The 25434-nt window shown below is 34.7% G+C and overlaps 3 protein-coding genes and 1 long non-coding RNA gene across 7 annotated transcripts; 2 read left to right on the plus strand and 2 right to left on the minus strand.

The window, feature by feature from the left end:
• Positions 1 to 1055: 1055 nt before the first annotated feature.
• Positions 1056 to 7774, plus strand: LOC100785614 (probable sugar phosphate/phosphate translocator At3g11320). 2 transcript variants are annotated; one of them, XM_041006897.1, is made up of 7 exons: positions 1056 to 1150; positions 1252 to 1389; positions 1547 to 1755; positions 4742 to 5224; positions 5409 to 5512; positions 5986 to 6214; positions 7204 to 7774. In XM_041006897.1, exons 2-7 carry the CDS (start codon positions 1335 to 1337, stop codon positions 7348 to 7350), a joined length of 1227 nt encoding a protein of 408 aa, XP_040862831.1. In that variant the 5' UTR covers positions 1056 to 1150; positions 1252 to 1334; the 3' UTR covers positions 7351 to 7774. The 2 variants fall into 2 exon arrangements, with proteins under 2 accessions (XP_040862831.1, XP_025980267.1); XM_026124482.2 differs by having other exon boundaries at positions 1088 to 1393.
• A 139-nt stretch (positions 7775 to 7913) lies between these two features.
• On the minus strand, positions 7914 to 11201 carry LOC102660835 (uncharacterized). The gene is made up of 3 exons (XR_416956.4): positions 10990 to 11201; positions 10375 to 10570; positions 7914 to 10098 (listed from the first exon to the last, which is right to left on the minus strand). It is a non-coding gene; the product is annotated as an uncharacterized lncRNA (long non-coding RNA).
• Positions 11202 to 12821: 1620 nt separating this feature from the next.
• Positions 12822 to 16210, minus strand: LOC100786139 (LIM domain-containing protein WLIM2b). Of its 3 annotated transcripts, none has more exons than XM_006591308.4 (7): positions 15997 to 16157; positions 15859 to 15916; positions 15443 to 15670; positions 14710 to 14809; positions 14577 to 14611; positions 14386 to 14475; positions 12822 to 13291 (listed from the first exon to the last, which is right to left on the minus strand). In XM_006591308.4, exons 3-7 carry the CDS (start codon positions 15575 to 15577, stop codon positions 13049 to 13051), a joined length of 603 nt encoding a protein of 200 aa, XP_006591371.1. In that variant the 5' UTR covers positions 15578 to 15670; positions 15859 to 15916; positions 15997 to 16157; the 3' UTR covers positions 12822 to 13048. The 3 variants fall into 3 exon arrangements, with proteins under 3 accessions (XP_006591371.1, XP_006591370.1, XP_040862852.1); XM_006591307.4 differs by having other exon boundaries at positions 16000 to 16141; XM_041006918.1 differs by having other exon boundaries at positions 15859 to 16210.
• Positions 16211 to 17939: 1729 nt separating this feature from the next.
• LOC102669582 (uncharacterized) lies at positions 17940 to 21284 on the plus strand. Its single transcript, XM_006591735.1, has one exon. It carries the CDS (start codon positions 17940 to 17942, stop codon positions 21282 to 21284), a length of 3345 nt encoding a protein of 1114 aa, XP_006591798.1.
• The last annotated feature ends 4150 nt before the right edge of the window (positions 21285 to 25434 follow it).

The raw sequence follows: 25434 nt of genomic DNA on the forward strand, positions 1-25434 counted from the left end.
TAGCCAGATTCTAACCCAATTTTTTTACAGCAAAAAAAATAAGTCCTAAAATATTTTTTAATCCCATCTCAATTCCCTCCTTGTGTCAATATTAGTACCCTTGATCTATTGTAATCGTGAGCTTATCTACAAACCCAACCCAGGTGTAATAATGAGTTTTCATGCCAATTAAATTCATGTTGACATATGTAAGATTTAAATTTCAATGGATAAAATTTAAGAGATAATATTTTTTAATTAAGAAAAGATAGAAGAAAGGTCTCCAAAATATTATAAATAAGAAACTAAGGTCTCTCTTTTTAGTATATTTTCCTCTCGAGCACGTTTTTGGAAATTTTTGAAGGATAAGAATACCATGAAGAGCACGTAATTGTTTTCACCTCGGACCACTTTTATGTTGGACCCGTAAGCCCAATAATGAGAAAACAAACCAAAAGTAAACCCAAAACACCCAAATACAAAACAAAGAAAACCCAAGACAAGCAGAGCATGTCACTGTCGGGTTTTTGGTTTCTCATGGAATTAAATCCAACTTAAAAATATATTTTTACAATCTATAATTGTTTATACGACGTAACGACTTAAATATAAATGTTTTAAGATTTTAGATCAATTTCAATTTTCGTAGGACTAGAGTTCAAATTAAAATACAACATATAGTTTTATTTCTTCTTCATTTCTCTTTTTTCAAATTATCATTCTTCTATTTTCATCCACTTTATTTCTCTCCTCTAAATCAAACACACCCTTAATTTTTGGAAATTAAAGAAAAAAGTTACCAAAAAGGTAAACCTTAAATTAACCAACTTGTGAACAATTCAACATAGGCAAGAATAGCGAGCAGTGGCACTGATATTCTTGATGCTATACTAGATTCGGATATCCATTTGCCAAGATGGCCCACATAGGAATGTCATGTAACCTCTAGTGATTATTGTTGGCTAAATAATTTCAGGCTTCAATCTTCATGAACCAATAATCTCCTGCCAAGTGGAAAAAATCTCCTTCAAACCAGTTAATCCATTCACAGACTAACTATGGTTATTGTTTATATGCCTAAAACTAACATGTGTTCAGTAATCTTGAATATTTCTGACAAATTGTTTTTTGTTCTGAAAATCTACCTGCTAAATTTCTAGAATTCATTCATGTGAGTTTTTTTTTTTTTTTGAAGAAGCAAAACATCACTGTCACACATGAATCGGTACTCAATGAGAGCTCATGTTCAGTTTCTTGTTGTTTTGCTCTCAGTTTCCCTGTCTATATTCTCTCCTCTCCCTCCTCCTGTGTCTCAGTTTGCTGGATAGATACGTAGAATTGCTGCTGCTTCTTCAATGGCTCAAATTGCGCTTATTGCTCCTGCAGCAACTGTTATACCTATTATTACTGGCATGTACTACTTACTATACTATAAATCTTGTCAAATTCACCAACCAACCATTCCTTATTCTCTTTTCCTATTTTGTTTCTCAAATCACATGTATTTTCCTAGCAAAATCAAATGATCAGAGAGATATATAATTGGATTGTGTCATGTGGTTTTCAGGTAGGGGGAAACAACAAAAACTATCATATGCTGCAAGAAGAAACAAAGTGAGTTTAGCATCACTGGTTCCTAGTTGGAGGCTTGAAAGGGTTCCAAGGTTAGCCTTATCAAATAATAATAATTCAGGCGATGATAGAAAGACAAGTGTCGTGGTGAAGGTATCTGAAGGAGGAGCTATCTCTCTCCCTCATGGTTGGTCAGCACAAAAGGTAACCAAACTAACTTGAATATTATTCTTACTTTTGAGTCCCCATATGAAAACGTCACTGGTTAAGAGATAAAAAGTAAAAAACTTTTATATTGAAAATTATACATTTTCATGGTTGAATATAATCTTCAACAAAAAATTTCTATTTATTCATTCCTTTATTCCTTAAACTATAGTTCTTAGGTCACTTTTTTTTAATTATTAATCATTCATAATAAGAATATTCATTACTTTTTATTTGTGTTAATAAATAAACTATTCTAACTTACTTAGAAAAAATATTTTAAATTACAGTGTCTTTGTATGAATTATAAGTGTTAAAGAATAATAAATAAATGAATTACACAATTATATGCCGCAGGAAAAAATTTTATTCACTAGTTTGTTTGTTTTTTTCCCTCGTAACAAAAAACTATTTTTAACTTCTCTTAAAATACTCGTAAAATATAAAAAATTCACTTATCATTTTTGTAATGAAAAGTGAAGAAACTTAACTGATTAACCATAATGTTCTTGCAAAAAACAGAAGGCTCAAAATCGAACTGAATGGGCCCAAAGGCCCACATTAAATATGATCCACAAAGGATAGGCTTGTCTTTTTCTTTTTTGTTTTTGGTGTATATGGATTGGCTAGTCTTATGGTCCAAAAATTAAAAAAAAATAAGGATTTGATTATTATTTCTAATACTCTTCTCAACGAATATGTCCTGTGAATTTGTATTTTACATGTAAACAGCTATATGCCCTGTGAATCTGTTACTACTTGTGTCAGGTCTTTATTTTCTTCCTACACCTATATTTCTAGTGTTCACATTTTTCAACCATATTTATTAATACACTTGGTCCCCACTCTGCACGCAAGACTTACCCTCAAAAGTCCTATTCCCCCTTAAGATTTTAGCAGTAGACTTTTCAATTTAATTCAAGTCTATGAATGAATTCAATGGTTGGTTCAGTTGGTCACTTTGGCTAGGACATGGTTCTTCTTATGAAACATGTTTTTTGTTTTCAGTTCCAATTTTGCAAGCATAACATACATGTCAGAGTCTACTAAAACTAGGACACCTCTCTGCAAATAGAGGATCCGAAGACAACTACATTTATAACTGTGCCATATATTCCCTTTCATTTGTTAATTTTGTCTAATTACTTGTTTCCATAAGGATTTCTTCCATAAAGTGAAAAAAAATTAAAAATTTTGAATTAAAATAAAATATAAAAATATGAATTTCATATTATTTTGTTGTTTATTTTTCTCTCTTTTTTTTATCCACTTTTTATACAAATGAACACCCCATAAAATATCATAAACAAAAGATGTCTAAGTGTCTTATCAATCAAAAACAAGTGAGTTCTCACAGGATAATTGGTTAATAGAGTTTAATTACACGTCGTGAATTTGATTTTTTTTTTTTTATATATATTTAACCAGAAGTCAGTTGTCATAAGTTTCACGTTTTTGGATCAAACATGTACTAAACACGACTCCCCCGGGGAACATTATTGTGTGTGTTTTCTGCGTGACCCAAATTTTGTGCAAGAAACAGAAGAGAATACTTAACTTCACAAACTGCGCCTCACGATCACATGCTAAAGCTAAACCCCCTTTGTCTTGTGAGTAAGTATTAATGTTTCTTGTTTTCACAAAAAAAGTTTAAAACGTAGAAAATAAGGCCGCATTTGGACGGCATTTCTTGGCACCTCCATATGCCAAACTTTTTTGGTCAACTCAATGTGCCTGACTTGAAAGCACCTAGCATTAGAAGCGCGTTGCGCTCAACAATATTAATTAATAGTCCAATTTTTGCGCCTAAAGTTATACTACTATTAAAATGTATTTTCCCAGTTGTACAAAATCGTGGGTCGATTCATGGATCGTGCACTCATTCATCCTCCCAAATACGATTCCCTTCTTTGATTTGTTTCCTACGAAATTATTACTCATCTTTTTACATAATAATAATAATATATTTTTGGCATCTTTTTATTCCGTAACACTTACCCTATTATTGTCCTCTTTACAGTTTATAACTTTATACATACAAACAATTTAAAGAACCTTTTTAAATTTTCCATCCAACCGTTGACTACACAACTATAAGTACCTTATTTTTATTTTTTATAACAAAAAATTGATAATAAGGAAATTGAATCCCAATCCTATAAAAATATTTTCTATTTTTTCCACCACCACATAAATTAACTTTAAAAAAAATTAAGATCTCACGTATTCTCTGTTGAAAACAATCTTATCAAATCTAATAAAACTATTATCAACAATAAAATTCTCTTTTAAATAGTTACCACAATTCCATATTGGAGCTCGAATTCCAGATAAATATTTAATACAACATAATTTTGTACCAATTATTTTAGGTACTCAGTTAAAATTAATAAAAAAAAAAAACTACTATCATCTTCTATCAGACTTTTTTTTATGTTCCAAAAAAAATCAAACTTCTTTGTAAAAAAAACTACTATCAAAATTATTCTTAAATTTAATTTAACTGTTCCTCGTTATACTTTTCTTGCAACGTACATCTTATCATAATTGCAAACGAAACGAGTAAATGGTGCAAATCAGCCCAAATCAAATCACTTTATTAATTAGTAATAGCTGATAGGGGTTCTTCTTCTTCAATTCCCTTCAACTAATAAAACCTAAACAATAATTAATAGTAGTTGATCGGCTTTAAATGCTGTATTTTCTTCTTTCCTCTTTCCCTGTCTCCATTGTCTGGGTCTGTTTTAGCTTTGCAGAGGTTGGCCTTGGCAGGCACACGCACATCCCACATTACAACAAACACATTTCATTTTTTTTTTTCTTTCTCCTTTGTCATCCTCAAAATCCCCGACCTTAATTGCTCCGACCCCAACAAAAAACAAAACAAGCAAGCCATGGATTCCTCCCAGATCCATGGCTTGTCCTCGTAAATTCAACACCTTTACAAGTCAAACTTAAACCACCATTAACTGAAAAACCGCAGGAAGAAGAAGAAGATCAAATCTCAGAAGGGTTAAAAAAAATGAAGGGTTCGAACAACCGGTTCTTCACGGTGGGGTTGGTGGCGGCGTGGTACTCCTCCAACATTGGCGTGCTTCTCCTGAACAAGTACTTGCTCAGCAACTACGGCTTCAAGTACCCAATCTTCCTGACCATGTGCCACATGACGGCGTGCTCGTTGTTCAGTTACGTCGCCATAGCGTGGATGAAGGTCGTGCCTTTGCAGACCCTTCGATCCAAGGTGCAGTTCTTCAAGATCTCTGCTCTCAGCCTCGTTTTCTGCGTCTCCGTTGTCTTCGGGAACATCTCTCTCCGCTACCTCCCCGTGTCGTTTAACCAAGCCATTGGCGCCACCACGCCCTTCTTCACTGCCGTTTTTGCCTACCTTATGACGTTCAAGAGGGAGGCTTGGCTCACTTACCTCACGCTTGTTCCTGTTGTTACTGGAGTCATCATTGCAAGTGGGGTATGTATTGTCACATAACATAACATAACACCCTTTTGATTCTTTTAATGTTTTGCTGTTAATTTGGGTTAATGGGTTTGTTTCTGATGTGATTTCAGATTGGTTCAATATAAAAATAACATTTTTTTTAAATGGCTTCTGATACGGGTGTTGTGTGTGTCTTCTTCTATTTGGCTATTATTAGGGGGAACCGAGTTTTCATCTGTTTGGATTTATTATATGTGTTGCGGCTACGGCTGCAAGGGCTCTTAAATCAGTGCTACAAGGGATTTTGCTTGCTTCCGAAGGGTAAGGATTAAGAAACTCCAGATTCATTTGGTCTATGATTCATTCGTTCCTTTTATTGTTGTCCCCTTTTTAACTATCTGTCCCGATACAGAAAATGGTAAGTTTTAGTCCTTACACAGTTTTTTGTTGCGGAAAGTGATTTTACACCGCCAGAAAGTTTCATATGATGTTAACGCGAGGGACTAAGGGCATGTTTGGATATAAGGTATAAGTGCTTTTTTTGAGAGCTTTTCTACTATAAATAGAGTTTTTTTTTCCAGTAGAGAAACTCTCAAAAGCTGTCAAAAGGACTTTTAGTCTTATATCCAAACAGGTTCTAAAACTTGCAATTTTCTCCTATTGGGACTAAAATATAGACAGCGGACAATTATAGAGACTAACCAAGTGTTCAATTGATTAAGTTATCTCTATGCTTGTCTTTGGGTTTTGAGATACATTTTCAAATGGGTACTGACAGAGTTCTTGTGTGTCAGAGAGAAGCTGAATTCTATGAACCTTCTGCTTTACATGGCTCCAATGGCTGTGGTTTTCCTTCTTCCTGCAACACTTATAATGGAAGAGAATGTGGTTGGCATCACGTTGGCTCTTGCCAGAGATGATTCCAAGATCATTTGGTATCTGCTGTTTAATTCGTCACTTGCATATTTTGTCAACCTGACCAACTTTTTGGTCACTAAACATACCAGTGCTCTGACCCTTCAGGTAAGTCCTTATTATTTAATATTTATCCAAATTGGCTTTCATTCCTTTTCTTTTTTTTAAATGTACTTTTCACTCCAACAAACTGTCTGTTGTCTCATCTGTTGGTAGTTGGGACATCAGATTTTGGTGGTTGTCAAATCACAAGATATGTATCACATTATCAGCATTGTCTTTGGTCACTTTTTGTTTTTTGTTAGTTCTGTTGCAATGTGACTGGTGGTTGAGTTATTTTGTTCCCTCATTATTCTTCTTTTGTTTGAGAATGGAATTCTTTGAAAACAAATTAGCTCAGATCATGTGAAGTTTTGCATTGCCTAGATTTTGCATTTGCAATCTATTTTCTCAAAATTCATAAATATGTAATTTTTTCTTGTTTCTTCTAAAGGGGGAAATTTAGATTGTGTGATTGCCAGATATTTCAAAAATAGTTATTGCAAACTTTATTCAAACATTCTGCTGGATTTCTAAAGCTAGTGCTAGGCCAGTATGTTCAAACATTGCTACTGATAGTTCACAAGCATATAAAGCTAATGTGGTTGAATAGTTTAATGAAATATTGTCTGTAAGGTTCAATTATTCAAGTTTGGTGCTCCCAGTGTTCAAGTTAGTTGCTAAGCACAATTGTTCAAGATGACTTGTGATCAGAACTTGCTGATTAGTAAATTATTGTCCACTCGGAGTAGGATGACTGTTATAAGTATTAACCTAATTTGTTGAACTCCCATTTTACTATGATCATATTTGATACTTTCTGCTATGTAAATCCCTGATCAAGTTAGCAATGAATTTAGGATGAAAAATTAATGTATAAATTTGCAAAATATTATACAAATTACTGTTTAAGGTATCTGCAATGGAAAGATTTGCGTTTTAATTAAGTCTGATTTTTGCCTTTGCTCAAGTTATTCATTTTGCTATTAAACTACTGATCATTATTCTTAAATTGATTCATTTCAATTGATAATCTTACTAAGAGTTGGCTCATGCAGGTACTAGGAAATGCCAAAGGGGCAGTAGCAGTAGTAGTTTCAATTCTAATATTCAGAAACCCAGTGTCAGTCACTGGAATGATGGGTTACTCACTCACAGTCTTTGGAGTTATACTCTACAGTGAAGCCAAAAAGAGAAGCAAGTGATACTAATTCATCATTCATGCTCTCAGCAGCACTGAAAGGACAACCTTTAATTATACCCTACAACAACTACAACATTTTAGTTTTCATTACTGCGCGCAGTCAACCTCAAGATTTCTGGAGAAAAATTTGTTTAGCATGCCAGTCATCAGAATCCAGATTTTTCTCACTCTAATATACATTTTTTTACCCACACGTCAGGCCTCATTGAACGAGTTCCTCATTGTATTAGCAACGATGCAGAAATAGCCCACAGGACAAGAGTTGCAATAAGTGATGTCTGTCTACTTTACCCATGTTATAGGATAGTTGAGAACTTTTTGTCATTTATTCTTGGAGGAAAGAGTTGTAAAATTGGATATCTACACATCTATTGTTCAACACTATTTACATCGTTTATTAATGATAGAATTCATACTTTTGCCCATTGTCCAATGTCTATAATATCATTTGAGAATTGTGATATTTTGAACTAGTGAATACTGAATAGTAACAAATGAATTGAAAGAATGTAAAATAAAACAAAAAACAAGCTTTACGTATTTGTTATTCACGCTCCAAGATTTGTAATTTATAATTACACATACTGTAATTTCTTAACTCAAATTGCAACATATAGTGAGTTCCTTATCCACGCCAGTCAATTATACAAGCACCTACATTTTAGAACTTGCAGAATAACAAACATTTCATGAAGTTAATCAGAAATTACTTTTTTTTTTCTTTAATCCAAATACTAAAAGAACAAAGTTGCATAAATGCCCATCAATGTCAAAACCATATAAAGAGAAAGGAAAGTCAATGCTTTCCAACTTGAAGCAATTGCTAATTTCAACTTTTCAGGTTACAGCCAATGGTCATCAAATTTGAGGTAAGATTGTAACTTAGAAGTTATGGATGGTTGTGGTAACTTTGAAAATAAAAGTAGTATCTGATTTATGATTACCTCATTTGCTTCCTAGTCTTTAGTGTGTGCCTTTGGTTCGTTTTGCTTTGCTTGGTCATGTGCTGGGATATTCCATTCAACAGCAGCTATTTGCTCTTGTAATCAGGACGCAGAGCTTTGTAGGTAGTCGTGAAATATTGCGGCAAGGTGTTCTCATTGTTTATCTATCTATAATTTAGCATTTGTTCCATATTTAGTGGTTTACTTTTCACTATTCTTTCTACAGTGTAGTCAGTTTTGACCTTAAGGTTTGAAGATTTTTTTGTTTTGTTTTATTTTTTTTTGGATTGTGTCTAATCTTTCAGCCTTTTGTTTTTTCGGATTATGTCCGCGTTGACACAATATCATTCATGATTCTTTCTAATACAAATACTAATATATTGCGACATGGTGCTCCCTTTGTTCTGTATTCAGTGGTTCATTTTTCACAATTCATTCTACAGTTTGTAGTCAATCTTGCCCTTAATGTTTGAAGCTCTTTTTTCTTTGTTTTCTTTTTTGCGGATTGTGTTTGACCTTTGAGCCTTTTGTTTTTTTAGTTTTTTATTCGGATTGTGTCCGTGTTGACACTATCATTCATGGTTTTTCCCCACACAGCAATTCCAGAAGGCAAATTTGATTAGCACGCTGGTGATCAGAATCCAAAGTTTTCTCACTCTAATATGCAGACAATTTTTCCCCACACGTTAAACCTCATTGAAGGTGTTCCTCTTGTACTAGCAACGATGCAGAAATAGTTGCAATAAGTGACTGGTGTCTCTCTCCAGCTTACCTATGTTGCGAAAATTGAATCCTTTGTTGCCATTTATTCTTGGAGGAAAAAGAGTTGTAAAATTGGATATCTACACATCCACTGTTTAACACTATTTACATTTGTTTGTTGCTAAAGATAAGATTTAAATATATTTTTCGTTCATGCAATTTGCTCTTGAATATATACATGGACTATATGAGGGAATGAATATATCAGTTGTAGAAATTAATCCAAAAACAAAGCCTTACTTTTGAAGTAGGATCAGTATCTGACATATATTTGCTCTAATCTCTTCCCGGGCTGTTCTTAATGCTGCCTCCTTGTACACAAGAGCAACTTCATCTACCAATCTGAAGTCAAACCATGTGCTACAAATGAGTTATATCAACGAGGCAAATACAGGATAAGAAATAAAGATGTTTATATCCACAGACCCAGGATTCCACCACGTAAGTGGGAAACCAAGATTAATTTCTGTAACTTCGGAATTTTCCTAAAAATGGGTTTTGAAGAAAAGGGATGCAGATGTAGTCTAAATCTCTAGTATATCAATGGATGGACAGTAAAATTAACTTCTAAGGCATCCCTTCCCTAGAGTTGGAGAGAGACCAAGATGATGACCGTTGAAAAATATGAGAACAAACATCAATCCTTGATGGAATAAATATCAAACATCAGTAAGTCATGGCCTCATCTTCTAATGCTCATTCCCTTTCTTGACCATCTGTTTTTGTAAACATCTTAAAAATGAAACGAAACTTACAGACTTCAAATAATATCATAGCAAATCAAATTTAATCATGAGATAATATCAATAAAATATTTACAGCAGACGATTTCATTTTTTTAGAAGCCACATCAGAGGATTTCATAATATTGTGATTATAATACAAATACGACACAAACAAGTAAAGGATTCCCTATTTCTCAAGCACATCAATGCCACATTTATCTGAAATAAAAATTGCATAGGGTAATTTTTTAACTTTGCAACAAACGTTGAGTTCCTTATCCACGTCAGTCTCAAAATTATATATGTACATTTCAGAACCTGCAGAATAAAAAACATATCAAAGAGTTAATCGGAAATTACTTTTTTTTTACCAAATACTAAAAGAACAAAGTAGCATATGTGTTCCTCAATGTCAAAACCATATATAGAGAAAGGAAAGCTAATGTCGAAACCTTTTCCAAGTTAAAGCAATTGCAACTATTTTGAATGTAAAACTATTTCAACATTGCAGGTTACAACCAATGATTTTGGTTCAGTAAGATAAACTTTAAAAAGTGTCATCCAAAGCTTCAATACATATTTAAAGGTACTAACCAAAATAATAATCTCATTGTTATCAGCATGCATCCACTGAAAAAGTAATGGGAAAATGCGCCTGAAGTGAGCTAAAAGCATAAGACCAACTCCATTAAATAGTGAATCAGCAGATTTAAGCCATGTGATGCAGCGCTCTTTGTTTCTGGGCTGGCGCTCCAAGTGACTTAACATCTCATTTAGCTTCCTTTCAAACCTATTCAAGATAATGATAGATTGAAATCAAGATGCAAGATATGCTTCAAAGAGCCAAGAGTCTAAACAAAAGGACAGCCTATTATTCCAACTCCTTAGATATTGAGGAAACTTTTGGACTTATATGGCTTATGGGGAAGTTAATTAGTTATATAACTTTTTCCAAACTAAATAACACTCTCAAGTAGTAAATAAAAATTCTTCACTTGTGACATAACAATCAAAATCTGCCCCAATAGCATTATATCGATTCATTCTCAACTTGATGAGATTGAAGTCAATTAATCAAACATAGTAAATTTGTAAAAAAAATAAAATTAAAAAACCTCTGCTCCCTTGGCTAAAACTTCCTTTGCTATAAAAACAGGGCCATGTAATTTGTTACTCCCTTATAATTAAATGAAAAGAATCAATACTAACGGACTATGTTATAAACGGAGAACGGTGGCCAGAGTCTCCGCGATTCCGGTCGATAAACGGAGAAGAAGCTCTCGGAGCGGGGAAGGTGGTGACGGTGGTTTCATCGATTGGCACTGATTAGGGTTTTGGTTACTCCGCCGCTAATGGCAACACTGCCGGTTTTCTTAAAACGGCACCGTAATAGGCTTGACGACATTGCGCAGTGGCCGTTTTAAAAAGATGTACTAATATGGATTAAAAAAATTCTCAACATATTTTTAACTATTAATTGAAAACTACTAAAATTATTAATAAAATTCACTGAATAAGAAGTAAATTCTATAATTTTTTTATTTATATGATATTTTAATTAATGATAAACAGTGTATTTAAAAGGTAAAAGAGTGTACCATTAACATTTTTCATTTAAAATTATATAAACACATATATTTTGCAAAGAATATTATTAACTACACTTTTTAATTAAATAATAATAATAATAATTTTTATTATTATTAGTTAAAATTTTATTAAAAATTATAAAATTAAGAGAAAGACTTATTAACCAAGTCAGATTCATAAAATAAATATATACTTTTCAGTGAATTCTTTTTTCCTGAAATAGAACTCATTATTTCATTTATAAGAAGAATATTTATACAATCAGTTGGATAATAAAAAAGTTGTGAACTAGCGTATAATTTAAACATTCTTGCAAGAGAGTGAACTACTTGATTTAAGAGTGGCTAGATTCATTTGTGTATGGATTAAACTCAACAATGAGTTGGGAATGTTGCTAAATTTCTTTTATAATCAATTTTAATTGAATTTTAGCTAAGGATAAAAAAAAGTATGAGATTTTTTTTTCCCCCTTGTGTATATAGCCTATGTGTAAGAAGTAAGTGGGATTGAAGTTGAATGAATATCTAAATGCGGATTAAAATTAAAATAGTTCCAAAGTACTTTTATTTTCAAAATTATATTTTTTATTTCATTTGTATATTAAAATTTGCAAATATACATTAGAATTCACAAAAATATTTTTCAAACTTTATATCAAACATAATAACAGTTATAGTAAAAATAATTAAGTAACAGTAGTTCCTTTTTAATTTGTGGTAGATTTCAGATGAAGGGGAAATAACTCTAAAATTGCATAGCATCTTACGTTAATTTTATGCTAAATTATTTTTTTAGTTCTTTAATTTATTTTTAATTTAATTTGGTTCTTTTATTTTTTTAAATTGATACAATTTGATCATTCTAAATCAATCATGTTAAGAAATTAAACAAATTAAACTTTAAGATAAAATCATCTCTAAATAATTTTAAATTGTGATAAAATACACATTTCTTACCAAAATACAAATTAAACCTAAATAATAAATTAAAAAAACTAATTTAACCTTAATTTTAATATAAATATTTATTAATTAACACCATTAATAGTACCAATGTGACTTATCTAAAAAAAAAATACTGATGTGACACTACTTTAAATGAAATGCCACTTAAGTATCCAAATTACTCCATCATGTGGTATCTACATCAACTGAGACTAAAGTAACATATTTTAAGTGTTCGCTTCTTTCTTCATCAAGATAATATATATTTATTGAAATATATTGACTTAAGTAGGTAAAAACAAGATCAATTCCATAGTGTTCAAATATTATTTTTCCCATTAAAACATGTATGAAAACGATTAAAAGATAACAAATACTTATATTTTATTAAAATATATTTTCTCAATTTATGATCAATATATTTAATAAGAAATCACTTTCCAGATGCCCTGAATCAAAACATCCAAGAAACTAAAGGCAGCAAGATAACCAAACCTTGGAATGATATAGTATCTTGCAAATCACGCTCTCATTAGTCAAGTCATTACTGAATGTCCATTGTATAAAATAAACCACACAAGATTTGCACGCCACGCATGTTGTAAGTAAAAATATCAGAAAATGATCAAAGTCACGAGAGAACAATCAAAACCAAAAAAGGCCACACATACAAGCACTTGCTTGACAGACCAAAATGTATTTGAAAAAGGAAGGGCAATTGAAGGAACCAACATTCAAGATTCTGGAACAGAGGCCACGGTCGTTGCAGTTGCTGTTGCTGCTGCTGCTGCTGCACGTTTGACTGAGGCAGACTTAGTAAGATGATTATAGCTCCCTTTCTCCTTAAAAAGCTGGGAGAAGTGGTGCTTGCAATACAAAATGCCCTCAAGGGCTGCGTAATTCGACGGCGTTATGGGACATCCACCATGTGAACACTTGAAACATGATTTGTGATAGGCCTGCCCTTCCACTGTTACCTACACTCAAAGAAGATATATACATATTCACATGTCGTAGTAACAAGAAAACCAAGATGAAATTCTAATTCAGGTTAACTGCAGAACAGCAGATTTATAATAATTAGACTTACATTTTACTCATTCATGCAATTACTGATAAATAAAATCAGTAGATTCTTCAGTTTGGTTATATACTATCCACTTTCATTTCAGCAGTGCTTAGCTCTCTCAAATAAAAAACTCTCTCATTTTTCCTTCTAGTTATCTTCTCCTATAAAAGTTTATAGAGAAGTTTATCTAAACAGGGCTAAATTGTTTTCAAAACAATTGCTATTTGTCAATCTACTCTTCCCTCCTATTGACAAAAAAATAGAATAAACTGATATTACCACAAACACAAGTTGTCAGGTATATGTCGCTATCGGCATCGATTTCATTTTGTGAATTTTTTTTTATAAAATCGTTTGTGGGTGGAGGAAGAAGTTCCAGAACTATTCATAAGCAACAATTTTGTTTACTTGACTAGTGAGAATTATGAACTAAATCAGAATATAGTTTTCATCATCTCAAGCACATAAACTAAATATGATTTTTTTTATCTTTGCAAATGTATCTCCCATTAAGATAAGGAAGCCAAACCAAAGTCTATTTGTGGTCCAAATTAAAAATAAAGTTCAAACTCCTGTGACTTTGCACAATGATATTTTGGGAGGCAGTAACCCATGTTGCTTGATTTCACAGAACCATGAGTACCAAAACAAAGGCAAAAGGTTAAACTAATACATGTGCTTTAATGCTGGTAATTTAAGCCAAAACTTATCAATATTTCCTGAATAGGACATAAAGAGGCACTCTACGTCAACCTTCTTTATGCTCCATTTATCCCCTTATAACTTCAGAGAAAGACATATCAATGTTCAATAAGGTTACTCGCATATATACAGATAGAGAAGAAGGATACTCTAGTAATCTACATGATCTAGATAGGAATAATAACAAATTTCCTTGCTCAAGGCATGAGCATCCATATACCCAAATTGTAACAGACATTTTGTAACCTTATTATAATGAATATCATCAACTAATTTGTTTCAAAGATTTTTGAATCCTACCTTCTCCAATGGATAAGCAGTTTTGCCACATGTGGCACACTTTTCTTGGGTGCCAGAAAACATGCTCGCAGCTTTACTAGGAGACCTTGTCTGGAATAAACAAAAGATGCCAATAGTTATTCAATAAGACCGAATGCTTTAGACCTACTTATCACAATGAAGTTTGAAATTTGCAAAATTAAGCATTTTACCAGCTCATGTGTTGTCTTATCTGCTAGCTTTGCAGCTGTTCAAAATGAATATATGGCCAATTAATGAGGCATATGATTCAAAAACCACACAAACACAGCTTCATTCTCAAAGAAGAAAAGGAAGAACACATACGTGACTGGAAGTTCTTGCTGAAGGACCCACTCTCCTTGAAGAGCTGCTCAAAGTGAGGCTTACAATAAAGAACACCTTCCATTGAGGAATAGTTGCTCAGCTGAAACATAAAGATCATCAACTATAATCCGTGTAAAACTTTAAACTCATACACAAATGCTAACTCAATTAGTGTCCAACATTACTAAGGTCCTGTCAGAATAAACTTCATAAGTACTAATAAAAGAAGAAAATAAGAAAGTAAAATTGATCGAAATTCTCTCATAAGCTAAAATCAACTTAAGCACTTAACTTTTATAGAAGCACTGTCATAGAAGTTATGCTGCACATAAGTTGATTTTAGCTTATGAGAGAAGTTCAATGCATTTTACCTTCTTATTTTCTTTTCCAGTTTATCCAAACATGACATAAAAGGAGCCGATCAGTGCCATTACAGGAATCAACTGAAGATTTTACACTCCAAAAATTCTTGGTTTCATCAGGGTGGTGTCCCCATTCATTTTCTGATCAAACCATGAAGTCACACTATGTTTTTATCAACCAACTAAAATTCTCATGGAATTTTTTCATGGATGCAAGGCAGCGTCGAACAAAAGCAAGGATCTTTAGCAGAATTTAACAAATAAAAAATAAAGAAGAATATTTATATGCTATCAAATAAAATAATAAATAATGCAGCTAACAAAACAAGCGAAAAAAACAAAAAAACAACAATAATAAAGAAAAAGGGCACCTTTAATGTTCCTTTGCAGTGAGAACATCTGAAGCAAGCTTTGTGATAAGCAGTGCCATCAGCAGAAAGCTGATCAACTGGATAAACCGTTTTCTCACAAGCCTTGCACTTTTGCTGGGTACCGATAAAAGACATTGCTATGGCTTTTTAGATCTAAATTCACCACCAATTCCAAATTCACAAGACACTGGATCGGCTTCAGAGACTACTTTTTCTTGTTAGATTTGCCTGTCACAATAACTTGAGCTACTCATATGAACCAAAAACATAAAAACAACAATGAGCTTGAAAAAGGGTTAAACTTTGAAAGCTTGAAAGAAAAAAAAATCCTCGTACAAAATGAATCTGTTTTGGTCAGAGAAATGAAATAGTATAAAGTTAACACAGTCAAAGTGGGTATTTCATTTTCAGCATACCTTGTGAAGAGAAAGTGGTGAGGTGAATGGTGGATCTGTTGTGATCTGAAGCTTTAAACTGAAAAGGTGAAGATAAAGAGAGTGAGAAATTTTGAGGGTGAAAGAAAAGAAAAAAAGAAGAAGAGCAACTTGAGACACAACTCAGGTTTAGCACTCGGGACTGTGTATGTCATTGAATATATATTGATAACAGATCATATCTTGGTCACCATAATGAAAATGTAACAAAGAGAGAAAAATGAAGAGATTTTAATTGGAAATAATAACTACTAGCATGTCTATTAGGAACCAGGATACAAATATCCTTGCTGTGTCCATTAACATTTTTTTTATTCATTTGGTAGAATCCACTAACGCTGCTTTTTTTTTTTATCTTTTTCTTTTTTTATGTCTCAATGTCGTGGTCCATCATGGGCAACAACTCAATCAGAGCACGAAAATTAGAAGAACTGTTTTGATTTGTAATTAAATACGTTGATTTATAATTAAATATAATTTAAAAAATCATTGCACTTCATGTATATATATTATTTGTTCTAATTTAAATATATTGATCATTATCAAATTATAGACGGTTACTATTATATACTAAGATTATTGATTTTTATAGTAATCCTTTCAAAAATATTATATAAAATATTTATAATATTACGCTAACCATGTACAGAAATTAAACTCTTAAAAAAGTCTCATATAAAAATAAATTTCCCCATTCTCAACAATCAATTCAATTTAACGTCGTTGACCCAGTAAACCAATTGAAAATTTTATAATAAAAATAAAAATATTTAAATTATATTCAATTCCAGTTTTAATATAAAAAATAATCTTATTGATTGTATTTAAAATTATTCAATAACTAATATTTTAATAAGTGTATTGTATAAAATGAATATTTTTTTATCATCTGGCATTTTACATATGATTTGGTTCTTTTTGGCAAAGCAGATTTGGGACCAATAGACTTCATCAAGACTCATAATTTTATTCCGCTCTAGCTCGAAACAAAAGGTTAATACAAATAAAACTTGTATTTATTTTATTATTCTAATGTTTCTTGACAGGTAAAGACCCAATGTAACACTCCGTCTTTTCTAATTTGTGAAACTTATTGAAAATAATTATAAGTGAAAAATTATATTTAGTTAAGAAAATTTAACAATAAATATGTATAATTTTTGTGAGTAAGTTTCAGTAACATTTTTCACTAAAAGATTGAGATTGTATTGTAAGCTTTTTTTTAGGGAAGATTGTATTGTAAGCTAAAAATATAAGATTATGCTACGAAATTAAGCAAATAGTTAAGAAACTATGGGAATTAATTATGGAAAAAAGGGTTATGTAATAACATTATATAAAATTGTGCACAATCATCTAATTATAATCACATCTTACATAATAAATTTATTAATTTTTAAAATAATTATCTTAAAATAATTTAAATAATAATAAATTGAATGATGTTTTATATTAGTGCATAGATATTAAACTCTTAACTATGATTACTTCTTATTAATTTTAACACTCTCTATTAAAATAATTATGATTCCTTGTCAAGCACAAGGAATACTTCAATTGATTTCAAAGTGTGATTCACACATTAGAGAAAAGGGTTATCATAGATATTAAAGTTAAATATATGATAGACCAACAGAAACAAGTAACAAGGAGACATCAACTGCAAACAGCAATACAGGGGTGCAAAAAGAGGAAAAATCTAAGAGAAGAATTAGGAGGCCTTCGTACCTTTGAGATTACGCTTGAGTCAGAGGGCAGTTTGGGCAAATGCAGAGTTAGGAAAATCTTGCTTGGGGAATGCTTGTCTCGTTCCTTCAGACACAGCATAACCAATTTGATCCGATTTGAGATTTTGCAATCTCTCGTAATATTCCTTGTACGAATGGCATCAATTCTGTTATTAGGAATACTATATATAGGATTGTAAATAACAAGCAATGAATATGAATAATTTTGCCCACAATTTACCTTTGTTTTCCTTTCCCCCCTCAGTATTTTGGAGGTAGCTGGCCCTCGAAGCCCAGCCTTAGTTGTTCCTCTAACAAATTGGTGCTCTCGTTGCCATGTCCGCCTCGGATCCTCCTGGGTCAATCACCAAGCTGGAAGATGCTTTGCTTCTTCTTGCTCAACAACACCTTTCACTCACCACCAAAATCGATGAGTTACTTCATCGTCTACCTCCATCACACCCTTCACCCTCTTTTTCTCCATTCGATTCCACCAACCCTCCCCTCCGTAGCCCATCCCCTGCAACCACACATAAAATGAAATTAGACGTGCCCCGGTTTGATGGCACAGACCCAAATGGCTGGATTTTTAAAATAAACCAGTTTTTTGAATATCACAGCACCCCCTTTGAAGACCGCTTGACCATTGCATCCTTTGCCATGGATGGACGTGCCCTTGCTTGGTTCCAATGGATGACCAGCAATGGGCAACTTACGTCTTGGTCGGTTTTCCAGCAAGCACTACAGGCTCGATTTGCTCAGTCACAATATGAGGACCCCACAGGGGCCCTCTTCAAGCTCACACAGAAGGGGACTGTAGGGGATTACCTTGCCGAATTTGAGGACCTCGCGACTCGTGTCGTCGGGCTTCCACCGCCCTTCCTTCTCAGCTGCTTCGTTTCTGGATTATCCCCTGACATCCGTCGTGACGTCCAGGCACTGCAACCACTCACCTTAGCCCAGGCGGCGGGCCTTGCGAAACTTCAGGAGGAGAAGTTTCTGGACCACCGTTTTCCGCCTAAACCCAGGAATCCTGCACATACGACCCAACCCCCTTTCCTCCGCCCTTCCCCACCCACTTCCTCACCCAAATCCTTCTTCCCCACTCCCATTTCAACCGCGCCTGCACCTTTACTCACTGCCCCGCCGCGTACTCCGCCTCCTGTGAAAAGGCTATCCCCGGAAGAGGTTGCATCTCGCCGGGAACGTGGTCTGTGTTTTTCGTGTGACGAAAAATACCACAGAGGACATAAATGTGCCTCTAGGGTTTTTCTGCTTATAGCTGCTGACGACGACCCTCATCTACCCAATTTAAACCCAGCTGACCCAGACCCAGACCCGCCTGACCCACCCGATAACAACCCGGCCCAAATTAGCCTAAACACTCTTGCAGGTAATGTAGCCCCTGAAACGCTGCGTTTGGTGGGCATCATTTCCGACCACCACGTCATCCTCCTTGTTGACGGCGGCAGCACTCACAGTTTTATACAAGAGCAGCTGGTCCCTCAATTGCAGTTATCATGTCAGGCCATACCTCCATTACGGGTCATGATCGGCAACGGTCAACACTTGGTTTGCAGTCACATGTGCCCACGTGTCCCCATCACAATTCAGGGAGCCCAATTCACAGCTGATTTGTATGTGCTTCCCATTGCCGGAGCCAACGTTGTCTTAGGAGTTCAATGGCTCAAATCTTTGGGGCCCATCCTAACTGATTATACGACCTTATGTATGCAATTCTTCCATGAGGGACGTTTGGTTCAATTGAATGGCGACAGGGACGCAAGCTTGAACATGCTTACCCTTCCTCAATTTCGCCGGTTTTGTCGCCGACACGAAGATGCTCTCTACTTGCATGTTTCTATGGCATCGTCGGAGACTCCTCATCAAACACCGGCCCCGGTCCCCTCTGCAATTCAAGATCTCCTGACCCACTTTGCTTCTCTGTTCCAGGAACCACATTCGTTGCCACCACCCAGGGAGACGGACCATCACATTCATCTCCTTCCCCACTCTTGCCCTGTGAATGTGCGTCCGTACAGGTATCCCCATTTTCAAAAGCGTGAAATTGAGCTTCAGGTGGAGTTGATGCTTCAGAAAGGGTTAATTCAGCCCAGTACGAGTCCTTTCTCGTCCCCAGTCTTGTTGGTCAGGAAACAAGATGGATCATGGCGCTTTTGCGTGGACTACAGAGCTCTGAATTTAGTAACGGTGAAGGATAGATTTCCTATCCCCACCATTGATGAGCTTCTTGATGAGCTCGGCGGTGCGCGCTGCTTCTCTAAACTTGATTTGCTTAGTGGTTACCATCAAATCCGCATGCATTCAGCCGATATTCCAAAGACCGCATTTCGCACGCACCATGGGTATTACGAATTTAAGGTAATGCCCTTTGGGCTCTGCAATGCGCCGTCGTCGTTTCAGGCGACTATGAACACCATATTCCGGCCATATTTGCGACAGTTTGTCATCGTCTTCTTCGATGACATCCTGATATATAGTGGATCCCTGGATGAGCATCTCTCTCACCTACAAACGACATTTCAGGTATTGCTTGAAAACCAATTTGTTTTGAAGTTCTCTAAATGCTTCTTTGCGCAGCCTGAAGTTGAGTATCTTGGCCATGTGGTCTCGATAAGAGGGGTGGAACTCGTTGCTTCTAAAGTAGAGACAATTCGTCAGTGGCCTACTCCTCAATCAACCAGAGCTTTACGAAGCTTCCTTGGCCTCGTCGGATTTTATCGCCGGTTTATCAGAAGCTACGCCACTATCGCTGACCCTCTGGTAAAGGCAACCACTAAGGATCCTTTGGTGTGGACGAAACAAACTCAGACCGCTTTTACTCATCTGAAGGAAGCTTTATCTACTGCTCTTGTTCTTATCCTTCCAGACTTTACTCAACCTTTCACGGTGGAGACTGACGCGTCTGGTGTTGGTATGGGCGTCGTTTTGTCGCAACAGGGAAGACCGATAGCCTTCTTTAGTAAACCTTTTCCCCCTAAGCTGCTCCATGCTTTGACATATGTACGAGAACTCTGCGTCGTGACCACTGCAGTGAAGAAATGGCGGCAATACTTGCTGGGTCAACGCTTCACAATCCTCACCGATCATCGAAGCCTTAAGGAGTTATTAACACAGGCCATCCAAACGCTGGAACAGCATGTCTATCTCGCACGATTGCTGGGATATGACTATGTCATTCACTATCGGTCTGGTCTGAACAATCAAGTGGCTGACGCCCTCTCACGGTTGCCGGAACAATCCGCCACTAAACTCATGATACTTTCAGTCCCTTCTTTGACTTTCATAGAAGACTTGCGCCATCAATTGACTAATCACAGTGGGTACCAGCAGATGCTTCAGGACATTCGTGAATCACCCTCCACTCATCCTGAATTTTCAGTAACACGAGACCTCATCACTCATAAAGGGCGGATATGGTTGACCCGAGACCTTCCGATTATCCCTGTCCTCCTCACTGAGTTCCATGCCACCCCGACTGGGGGTCATGCCGGAATCGTCAAGACATTAGCCCGATTAACTGAGAACTTCTATTGGCCGGGGATCAGAGATGATGTCACAAAATTTGTGACTAATTGTGTAGAATGTCAAGTTACTAAATATGAAACAAAGAGGGCAGCAGGACTACTATGTCCGTTACCAGTTCCGAGCAAACCATGAGAAGACCTCTCGTTGGATTTCATTATCGGACTCCCAGCGTATCATGGTCATACGGTCATTCTCGTAGTAGTGGACAGGTTTTCTAAAGGAATTCACTTAGGGACGCTTCCTTCAGCGCACATGGTGGCTCTGTTGTTTATCAACATCGTGGTCAAGCTCCATGGATTACCACGAAGTTTGGTTTCTGATCGAGACCCGCTGTTTATAAGCAATTTCTGGCAAGAACTCTTTCGGTTGAGTGGGACCTTATTAAGGATGAGTTCGGCCTATCACCCTCAGAGTGATGGCCAAACAGAAGTGTTGAATAGGGTAATTGAGCAGTATCTTCGTGCGTTCGTACACCGGAGGCCGGGAACTTGGGGAAAATTGCTACCATGGGTGGAGTGGTCCCACAATTCATCGTGGACTGCTAGCACTGGTACTTCACCATATGAGATAACTTATGGCCGCAAACCATTCAGTTTTCCGGAGTACATTACCGGAACTTCGAAAATCGATGCGGTGGACGAAATTCTCATAGACAGGGACCACACGTTCCAAGAAATTCGAAAGAAGCTTGTCAAAGCTCAGGAGCAGATGAAGAAGTATGTGGATAATAAGCGTAGAGAAATTCACTACAACCCAGGTGACTGGGTGTTACTTAGATTGAGACCACGACGTCAAACATCGGCGAAGGGCTCTCCGACGAGTTCTGCGAAATTAGCCAAACGATATTATGGACCATTCCAGGTTATTGAACGAGTCGGAGAAGTTGCTTACCGTCTCCAGCTACCAGCAGAGGCAAAAATTCATTCAGTGTTCCACTGTTCTTGTCTTAAACCATTTCACGGGTCACCGGAGCAGGAGGACATATCGCCTTTACCACAGCAATTCGTGGGAGATCAACCCATGGTCACTCCTTTAGCTATCCTGGATTATAGACGCTCTCCGGTAGACGTTAATACATGGCAAGTCCTGGTTCAGTGGACGGGGTTATCCCCTGATGAGACAACCTAGGAAGATTGGAACCAATTGCGTGAAGACTACCACCTTGAGGACAAGGTGGTTCTGCAAGGGCCCAGGGATGATAGACCAGCAGAAACAAGTAACAAGGAGACATCAGCTGCAAACAGCAATACAAGGGTGCAAAAAGAGGAAAAATCTAAGCGAAGAATTAGGAGGCCTTCGTACCTTCGAGATTACGCTTGAGTCAGAGGGCAGTTTGGGCAAATGCAGAGTTAGGAAAATCTTGCTTGGGGAATGCTTGTCTCGTTCCTTCAGACACAGCATAGCCAATTTGATCCGATTTGAGATTTCGCAATCTCTCGTAATATTCCTTGTACGAATGGCATCAATTCTGTTATCAGGAATACTATATATAGGATTGTAAATAACAAGCAATGAATATGAATAATTTTGCCCACAATTTACCTTTGTTTTCCTTTTCCCCCTCAGTATTCTGGAGGTAGCTGGCCCTCGAAGCCCAGCCTTAGCTGTTCCTCTAACAATATACTTCAATTACCTAATTTTTTTATATTTTTTACTTATTATTTAATAATCCTATTAGCCAATTTAGATAAGAAAAAAATTGAAAAATTCCATCCATTTTTTGATACCTATTTGGACGTCCTACTCTAGATCATCAGCAGCCTTCGACTTTTTTAACAAAAAATGGAGGTAATTTTTTTTCAAATTTATCAAATGGATGTTATTTTTGAATTAATTCTTAAATAGGGATAAGTTGTATGGATCTCCATGATTTTAAAACAAGAGGTTATAAACTTTTTGTGACTTCTATTTTTTTTTAATTTCTTTTTAACGAAGTCATAAGAAATATCACGACTTTTGTGATTTTTTTATGAAAAATTCTAAGCATTTTAAAATTGTCTCTTTCCTTATGACTTCTAACTTATTTATTTTCTACATTTATTTTTTTAATATTATGAATTATTATTTATAACAGGAATAAAAAAATGATGTGAACAAAATACTTAAATTAAAAAAAAAAGTATTGCACATAGATTTTTGTCTAAAAATATTAATAGTGAAATGATGCCTCACACCAAGTTCTTCTATATATGCGTTGGAATCAGTCACTTGTCATATATACATAATAAGAGGAGCAAATCAATTCCAAACAAACTTAAAATATGCTCATTGTATAAAACTAAAGGATATAATTATAGTAATTATTCATATAAACAAGTCAACACTTAATATTATGTGTACTTTTCAATTGTGTGTGTAGTTAATTTGTATTGTTTAATTTATATTAATGTATTATGTTAGTTTATTTTAACAAGTATTCTTATTAGTAAATTATTTTCTGCAGTTAATATTAAAATAATTTTATTTAATAATACTATAAAGTCATACGAAATTAATAGTTTACATAAAATAAGTTAGAAGTCGTAAGGTAAGACAAGACACGCCTTTAAAGTTGTTTAGGATTGTGTGACTTTAAATTCTCAGTTAAAAAGCAAATAAAAAAATCAAAAATAAAAAATCGAAAAAGTTGTAATTTTTTTTAGAACTTCATTAAAAAATAAAAAAGCAAAAGTTATAAAAATTTTAGGTGTTCTTATCTTAAAGTCATAAGGATTCATACAATTTACCATCAATTGAGAATTAATTCAAAAACTATTTTTATTTGATAAATTCGAAAAAAGTTACCCCTTTTTGGTTAAAAGGCATAACCCTTCATTGTCAAGTAGATTGAAGTGTAAAAAGTCCTAAATCCTTTCTAATTGAGACATGCAACATCTCTCTTTGGATTCTTAAATGGGTCTTGTTTATACATACACACACACATACACTCAATTTTACCTTTTCCAATGGGAAAATGTTGGATAAGCATCTCATATGCTATCATACACCTAGAGAAAGAAGGAGAAAAAAGATATAAAAATAAGTATGATAGGATTTACGATGTGAGATGAAGAAAGAAATAGAGAAAAATGAAAAATGTTAATAAGATGTTTAAAATAAACGATAATTTATGTATCATTATTCTTCCAATTTAAATATCTCTTAAGAACTCAATCTTTCCAATACTCTTTTTGTGAAATATTGTGCAAGATACTTGTGATAGACATGCTCTTAGGTTAAGGAAATCACTTAACCCCCTTTTACCATTGGCTATTATCTTGTCTTTTATTATAATTATTATTATTATTATTCATAGGAATCAATGATAAATATTATTTGATTTACAAAAACTCATGCATCTTACTCAACTAACCGACATACACTCTCTTATGATTTTTTATAAAAAAATATTAATTTATTAGTTTCGATAGAAATATCGATAAAAATAAAAATAAAACATGTGACCTTTCTTTCCTCTTCCTTCTCACTTCATCATTAAGTCTCATCTTTTCAAATACTAGGCCAACCTCCTTGGTATGGTTATTATCTTGTGTACCTTCATTATTAACAACATGAAAGCATACATCCTTGGCCCATTTTCTCTATTGGTCAAATGATAAACCGTTATTTGACTGTATTTGGACCCTAATTTTTATCCCATTTTGTTTTGTATTTACTTATTTTGTTTGTAGAGCTCATGGGTATATGTTCAGTGTGAATAATTGAGCCGAAAAGCTAATAAAGAGGCAAGAGCACCGAAGGAGATAAGAAAATGGGAATTCTGAGCATTTTTTACTAGCACGGGCCATGCTAAACCTGCAGGCCATATTGATTCAACATGGGGCACACATGTTGAATCAACACCCCAAATCCTTGTAGAAGCCATGATGATCCAGCACAACCCGTATTGACCTTCACGCTATAGCTTATTCTAAAATTTATAAATAGAAGTGTAAAAGATCTTTTAGGTGATGCTTTATTTTATTTACCAACAACAAAATCTTTTGAAGGAGAATTGCACTGAGAAGAATTGGAGTCCAAATCCATAAGGATTTTCAATATTTTATATTTCTAATGCAATATTGTATGTTATTTGACAATTCTATGTGTTTAGACGATTGACAAGTGCACCAATTCGTTCAAGTAGTAATTAAAACGGTAAGACCGAGTATCGTATCCACAGGGAATTTATTATACTTCGATGACCCATGTTCAGTTTGTAAGCAAATTTAATTGCAGTGAAATAAAATGAAATAGTTCATTTATGTTTTCCATTGATTGTAGTAATTTTTCTCAGCTTAAG

This window comes from Glycine max, chromosome 11 (genome assembly GCF_000004515.6).
Source record: "Glycine max cultivar Williams 82 chromosome 11, Glycine_max_v4.0, whole genome shotgun sequence".
In the NCBI taxonomy this organism is placed as follows: domain Eukaryota; kingdom Viridiplantae; phylum Streptophyta; class Magnoliopsida; order Fabales; family Fabaceae; genus Glycine; species Glycine max.